The 8,067-nt window shown below is 41.6% G+C and overlaps 1 protein-coding gene across 1 annotated transcript; it reads right to left on the bottom strand.

Annotated features, from left to right (window-relative positions):
- Positions 1-3,360: 3,360 nt before the first annotated feature.
- Positions 3,361-4,407, bottom strand: LOC125315464. Its single transcript, XM_048280617.1, has one exon. It carries the CDS (start codon positions 4,405-4,407, stop codon positions 3,361-3,363), a length of 1,047 nt encoding a protein of 348 aa, XP_048136574.1.
- Positions 4,408-8,067: the final 3,660 nt, after the last annotated feature.

The following is an 8,067-nucleotide window of genomic DNA, read 5'->3' as shown; positions in this document are numbered from 1 at the left end:
GTAATGAGGGCTAGGTCAAAGGTTTACAAAGGGGACTCTAGTTGAGTCAAGGCTGCTTAAATGAATTTCTTCATCATCTACTCCGGGTTTACAAGTCAAGAACCCCGCAAAAATGAGAGAGAAATAATCTTGCTCAAACTTCTTCGAGCGATGCTTAAAATCATTTAACTCTACGTTAACTCAAGTGTCCTAATCAGAAGAGACTTTGAAGGGTTGTAACGTAGGCTAGGATTAGGGACCGAGGAACAAAAAGGCTCGTTTTGGCTCAGAAACTATATGAGAAGGGGCTTGACGTTGGTGATCATCGCCGACTAGTCACCGATCTTGGTCTTACGGAAATGTCTTCCGAAAGAATGCCATCATTAAATGAGGGATGATAGTTTTCTACTGAAAATTGCACTTTGCAAACCGACTTCTTGGGGAGTCTTCTTCACAACAAGTGTCTGTCGGGGATTTGCAAGAGACACAATGCAAACATGTACGTGGAATTTACAACTTAACATGCAAAAATGTACATTCAAAATTCAGAAGTACTTTACAAATGAATGGGCATTGGCTTTACTTTTGGTAGGCACTTTGCTTTTCTTATGCTCGAAATTTTCTATGAAATCAACCTTTGCTTTTCTTACTCCCGACTCTCATTTTTCTTTTTCTTTTTCTTTTTCTTTTTTTTTTGGGAGCGGGCCCCTTTTTTCAAGCTGCATTTTCTTTTTATAATCCCGTGATTTTGAATTAGGAATTACAATAAGAATAAACTTTACAAACAAAAATTACGAAAATATCAAATACAAGATGAGTTCACACGGGAATTGTCTCTTGACTTGATCATCTCCAATTCTGCTCCTTGGGAAAATGTTATCTTCATTTTGGAGTGAGCAACCGATCACCAACGGAGGTTTAAGAAAGGAATTTGCAGGCTCAAGTGGGCTATGCAAAGGACATAGTGTATAGGATAGAGAAATGAATGCTCTTCATCATCCTAAGGCACTTGAATTAAAGTTCGAGTATAATGTAAAGGAACACCCGAAAATTGATGTTAGTCCGAGCAAGAAAATTTCTAACCATTTACCTTGTTCTGCTGGTAGAATTTCCTCATTTAAGCCCCGATATGGGGTGGTTCTTGACAGGGGTGAAGAAATGAAACCACCGTTCAAAAGGGTTAATCAATGGATCACCCGTAGTGTTTGGGATAGAGAACTGAATGCCTCTGTCACATCAGCTATCGTACATTTTGCGAGAAAACCCTTTGCCTTATGAATGCGGAATCTAGCTGCTGCTAAACTCACTGGGGATTATAACGCGGAATGTGTGTAGAAATGGGTTGCCTTTCATCATCCCATTATACCCCATTCTGTACATTCGATGCATCATATATAGCTTACACTCCCTATTCAGAGTTGGTAAATTAAACATGAAGAACAATTATGCACAAATTATGAAATGAGTGAGCATTTTTGGGCATGCAAAATCATATTGCATGAAAATCTCATGCACTTTGTTAAAGAAAAGACCATGCAAGTATAAAAAGCAAATTCTTGTGGATGGGGGATTTGAGTTGCCCCAGAACATGCCAATGGGTCAAATCAAGGAGTTTAATCTTTGGGTCGAGGACCAGCTCGTTTCCATCTAAGCCTTAAAACATATATGAACGAGTTGAGTGAAGACTTCAAATGCTCTGGTTGCTCCCTTTCAATGGTGATGGCCGTCATGGTCGGTCGCATGATCCTACAAAAAGGAAAATGTTACCTTGAAAACAACCTGAGATAGAGAAATATATCCCCTTTTTCAAGTTGTGGTTTGCTTTTGGTTTGCCTCATTTTCAATCGGGGTGAGTATAGCTTTGGCAAAATGTGAGATTGCCCCGACATGGCCGAGTGTTGGAACTCGATTTCAAACCTTGGCAAACAACTTTTCTCACACTTGATTCTGCATAGAAAAATGTGAATGAATAGGATCTAAAAAAAGACGAGGTGAGAATTTGAGAAGCTCCAATTATCGATCCGCTTCGATGATAGCTATTAAAGACATGTCTCCTAACTTGGCACCCGTAAAAAGGAAAATAAAAGGTCATCTCGTAAATGATTGGTCGAGGGCAAGAGATACTCCCTTTGAGATCGGGCGGCTTTAGTCTTGGCCCGTTCTTCCTTGGTCGATACGACATGATCAAAGGATTGATCGAGGGCGAAGCATGGATAGGCTACGACCGGCTGATGCGGATAGTCGGACATGCCCCAATCCCTTCATTAAGTTGCACCCTAGCCATGTGTGATCCTTGATAGCTGTAGATGCTTAGTTGAGCTGTCTTGAATCATATAAGGGAAAATACATACTCCATGGACGATCGTCCATTGGATCGAGTCGTCGAGGATTGTCCCATGGATTATCATTGGGTTGATCAATCATTGGACGGCCTGAGGCAGCGCCGATCGATGCAGGGCCCGACGACAGTTGACATCGAGATATAATGCAAGGATTGTTGAGCATTTGGTCGGTCTGGCCTGACACCGATGCATGGTCGACAGTCGCTCCATCGATTGGCATGGGAGAATGATCAAAAGCGAAGCATGGATCTGCCTCAACTGGATGATGAACTAAATTCTACCAAGGACGTCCAACTTGATATTCATGCGTGGGGCCATCCAAGGATCAATCGGGCTGATGTGTAGTGAGAGTTAAGAATCTACCCTCTAGCCCCTGGATTGATTCTGAAACACATAGTATAAGCATCAGTAGAACAACTCGGGTTAAACCACATGCCATTTCTAAAATTTTTTATGAAAAACCTTTTGTTTTCAAAAACCTTGGGACCAGAAATCTTGAGAAGCCCAACCCTCGGTGCTTACCATGGATGACAATACGTTCAATCGTTGGTTATCATCATCGGGTTAGTTTGAGATACCTCGACAAAATTCAAAATATAATGAAAAACATCTGTAATTTTATTGATATTAAATCAATCGAATTACATCTTATTGAAATTGAAATCCTAAATTGTAACATGGAATGAAAATGAAAATCCTAGAAAACAATAAAAGCTCCCATACAGGGGGAAATGAAAGATTGAAAAATAATTACTCTTGAGGGCCAACGCCCATCCCCACCAATGATTTCTCAAACGTTGCCCGAATGATTGGGCAACCGATTATTTTGAACATTCGATCGATCGTTATTCTGAAATGAAAATGCCCCGGAGTCGAGCAAGTCCTGGATGCGATTCTTGAGTACATAACAGCCGTCCGTATCATGTCCGAGTTCTCCTCGATGGTAGTCACATTTCTTAGTCGGGTCGTACCTTGCAAAGGTTGCATAATTCGGCCACATGGGCTCTGTTGACAATAAGTCCTTCTTACGTAGGACGGCCTAGACCTGCGAAAGAGTACCAGGCAATGGTGTATACTGTCGATTGCGCTTGTATCCTCTTTGTCCCCGAGTACTAAAATTCTCCGATTGTTGATTAGGGGTTTGAACCTTGGGCGCTTGGACCTGGGGCTTCCGAGTATAAGTGACATTCACTTGTGGAGCGGGTTCTTTGTCTTTCTTTACCGCGAACCGTTTAGCGGGCGCACCAGCATCCTCATACCAACCTTTCTTCATGCCACTTTCCACCTCTTCAACCATTGCAATGAGGTGACTGAACGACGTTGCAGCAGATCCAAGGATTCGCGACCGCATTGTCCGAGGTAGAGTGGAGACAAATAATTTCATGAGCTCTCGCTCGGGGGGTATTGGCTTCAGCTGAGATGCCACATTCCTCCACCTGGTGGCGTCATGCTTAATCGTCTCGCCTTTCTTCATCTCTCGCTGTTCTAGATCTTCCCTAGAAATGAGAACATCCAAGTTGAAACTAAAATGCTTAACAAAAGCATTAGCCGCCTTCTCCCGGTTCTCCATGCTGTATATTTCATAGTCCGTGTACCATCTCATAGCTGCATCTTTCAAGTTGGCCTGGAAGGTTTGAATCATCAGAGGAACGTTAGCCGCATATTTGCTCATCCTGGCTTGGTACATCTGAACATGTTGCACTGGGTTGGAAGTGCCGTCATACTTTTCGAAGTCGGGCATTTTAAACTTCTCGGGCACACTAACCTTCGAGAAGGCGGAGAAATCAACCTGGGGGATGTTATGGGTACCTTCTACTTCTCGGATCCTCTGCTCCATCTGAGCTAACGGTTTGGCCGTCTCATCATTCATCCCCATAGCAACAGGATTGGCTTGGGGAGCTGGGAGTGGGGGTGGTGAACCCGAGCTCATGCCAGCAATGATCACGTCTTCTAGCGGCATTGTCCGGTAAGGAGCAGCTTCGGAGGTTTTGCCGGTGTTATCTCCCGGAGGAATGGAAAGGCCTGGTAGTAGGCCAGAATTAGGTGGCTGAAGCTTGGCGGTAAAGGCAGCCATCATTTCCTCCATCTTTTGGGACATCATCCCTTCAAAGCGTTCGATCGGGGAGGCAAGTTTCTCATCTAGGGCGGCATTGACGACGGCGTTGATGTCGGCCATCCTCTTTGTGACTGATCGAGTAATATGCGGAGGATCCGTGTTAAATTACCTGAAAGGGACGATCAAGTGATGAGTAAAACGTTGTGAGAGACGTCGAGTCGATCCATGGCTAATCTAGACTTGTGAACGCCACTCAAACTTGGCTCGCGACCCTGACCAGGAAATTCCAGTTTCGTCGGATTTCGGCAAACAATTCGTGAAAAATCATAATGTAGTCAAAATGGTGTGAAAATTTATGAGCTTGTAGTAGAGAGGCTGATGAACAACTTTCATGTAGGGAGATCAGACTAGAAATGAGCGGATCAAATCAGTTTAATGTGTCTTTCCGAAAAATCATGTTCAGAAAACTGTCCTGTCCGCCTATATTTAAAAGAACGAAGGACCCCCTTAGATTGTGAATTTAATTCTGAAATTTTTCAGACTATTAGTTGAAACATAGATCTACAACTTTCATATTTGGCAATTTATCAATACGGCACGTTTTCTAGTAGTAAATTGCAAAATGAATCTGTAGTCTGGGAACATGTCAAATTCCAGCCTGCTCGACCCCGGCCATTAATTCCATAATAAATAGAAAACACACTGGATTACCATGAAATTTTTTGAGACGATGGATCAAGATCTTACGAACATTTTTCGTTTGAAGTGAGGAAATTAAATCCAACATGAAAGGGAAGTAAAAATTCGTACAAGACAGCAAGGTCAGAATGAAAACAGAACTGTTTTAGTAATCAGAAAGTGTAATAAGATATGAGATCCCTAAAATCCGATGAACTCCTAACATAAGGCCTAGGAAAGAAAAAAAAACACGACGACATGACTCAACAAATGTATATCACTTCGAGGGCCCGGCTCCATTCCTGGATCTCTTGACTTGAGGACCAGCTTGTGCCTTCAACCGCTTGATGACTTTCTTCGCCATGGCAATCTCTTCATCAGCTTCGGCCAGCAAACGCCTAAGCTCGTTGTTGAGGGATCGGGATGGAGTAATATCTGGGAGCTTTGGACGCCATTCCTCAAGGATGGAGTGCTTCAGTCGGTACTCCTTGGTGGATCGATGGGCCTCCTCAGCGGGCTCAAGCGGTTTCCTCGGGAAAGAAAGTTTGGTCGGCTGAGAAGCAGCCCATAGGTAGTTTTGTTTAAAAATGTTCTGGCTAGAGCAAGATTTTATTCGCTACATTCTCGGGGATTCGAGCTAGTATGCAAATAGTGGTATAAGATATCAACGTCCCTTCTCGCCAAAGGGCAGAATACGAAATCTTATACTAAATTGCCATCCCACCCCATAAGATCAAGGTTAAGGCTTGCAATTTAATATTCCGAAGGGTCGGGCACAATGGAGCATATATTATAGGCAATTTTGTTTAAAAATGTTCAAATATTTATTAAATTTTCGAAAATCCTTAGGGGATTCCGGAATTTTCAAGGAGACAAGCTCCTATTCACAAATGATTGATATCTTTTAATTCAAGAAAAGTTATCTCTCGAGATCTGAAATCTTTTAGATAATTCCTCGAATTTTAAAGATATATTCAGAATTCCCAACTGAGATATAGATCTTATCCGATATGCTTAGGATTCGGAAATTTTAAATAGAGCAACAATAGATGTCAAATATTCTAGAGATAGGCATAATATCCACAAGATTTGCTCAATATTCCAATTTTCCAATTTAAGAAAAAATCCTTACGGATAATGTCAAGTAATTCGGATAAATTCAAACAAGATAACTTTGATATCCAAGAGTAGAATTTTACCTTATCTTGCGAATTGCAATCTCCTAATTCGAACTTTGCTTGGAAAAACCTGCACACCAAGCTTGGGAATGGACTGATCGGCTAGGGAATTCCGCACACCTAAAGGACTTTGGCAAAGACAATTTTGTATTGTCGATAAAGCTTAATTTGCAGCGGCAATTTAAAGCGTAGATCCACCTAAAAGAAACAACAAATTGCAGGGAAATTGTGCAAAAAACGGCAGAACACGCAACCCCGAACAGCCCGTAAAAAATCGGCTCAAACTAGTGTTGATGGCTTGGCAACGAACAACCCATCTGAGCGTGGTCATGAATGGAGTCAAATTTTCCATTTTTTTATGCACGCACTCCTGCTATATGTTGACCGAACGTGGTCTTGCATTGAACATATACTTCTCCAATGGATTCATGCGTGAACTTGGAGTTAGCTGCCTGTGAGGGTGATCAACGACACGATCTGGCACATTGGACTGTTCTGGCATCACTTTTATTGTCTTCGGTCCTGCACTCCACTTGGCAAAAAAAATATGACAAAATTAAACTCCGTTAGAATCCTTCCAAACCTGATCAAAAGGTGGTGAGTGATGCGAGGAAGGACAGATTTTTCCGATCTTGATTCTTAAAACATCAAGGACCAAGATTCTTGAAGGAAACTCCACGGTTGTAAACACTGCAGCGGCTGCATCGTGAACAGGTTGGGAGGCGGTGAACGGCCATGTGGCTCTCCGTTTGAAGGTCTATTTGTCGAAATTTGCTCGAATATCGTCGAACGTAGATCAAATAGCCCTTTACATGTGCTGCCCCATAGTGGAGATATGTGTTCTCCCTCCTCAATCGTCAACCTCCTACATGCTGAAGACTCCTCTTGGCCTCTTCTCCGATTGTTCCACCTCCAAGGAGAGCAAGAGTTTTTTCTTTTCTTTCTCCCACTGATCACCTTTTTCCTCTCTCACGACTTTCTCTCCATACTGTGATCATGTATGTGAATGAAGGAACCTCCAATGGCCGTATATTACAATTGAATTGGCCTCCTCAACCCTAGGCATAACACTTGTATTTATAGCTAAAAGTGTTCCAAATCAAGTGCCTAAGTTTCTTAATTTTTGTAAAATAAACCCGGGCTCAAAATATAACTTGAATTAAGTCCCGAAGGGTGTAATTGCACAAATTGATCCTTGAATGAACTGAAAATTTTGGCCTAGCCATATAGATGGGCTAGTCGAATTTTTCATGTCAATTGTGAGCTTAATTAGGCTTTTTCCAAATAATTGGCATTTTAGACAAAGCCTTTTTTCTAAAATATAAGCTCCAAAATAGTTTTAAATTTTCGGCACATATGTCCATGAATTGCTAAAAAATTTGCCCATCGGTTTAAGTCCAAATTGCCCGATAAATTAAGCTCGATCTCGCACCGCCGATCCAGATAAATGCCGATGCAATGCATTAATGAAAAATGACTTAATTATTTTTGTCTAGAACTAAAAGATTAGCTCTAATTTTCTATGCAAAATTGATTGAAAAGTTTAGTCAAAATTTAGGTGTCAATAGTGAGGAACTCCGACTCGAAATTGGTAGAGGCCATAGGTATTGTTGCCTAGATAATTTCAAAACAATGAAATCAGCATAATGAGTTAGGGGCTTTGATATCAATTTGATGACAAAATCGTTATGGGTAGGCAAATATAAAGCGAAAGATTTACGTTGCTCGACTTACCAACCCTAGTGGAAAAGACCATGAGTTATACCAATATAGTCAGCATAACATGGATTACAAATGCTCAAATGATTCGTTCTCGAGTGTTTTCGAACCTGAT

Source organism: Rhodamnia argentea, chromosome 6, assembly GCF_020921035.1.
Source record: "Rhodamnia argentea isolate NSW1041297 chromosome 6, ASM2092103v1, whole genome shotgun sequence".
Taxonomy (NCBI): domain Eukaryota; kingdom Viridiplantae; phylum Streptophyta; class Magnoliopsida; order Myrtales; family Myrtaceae; genus Rhodamnia; species Rhodamnia argentea.
This window is presented reverse-complemented; position numbering and strand designations above follow the sequence as displayed.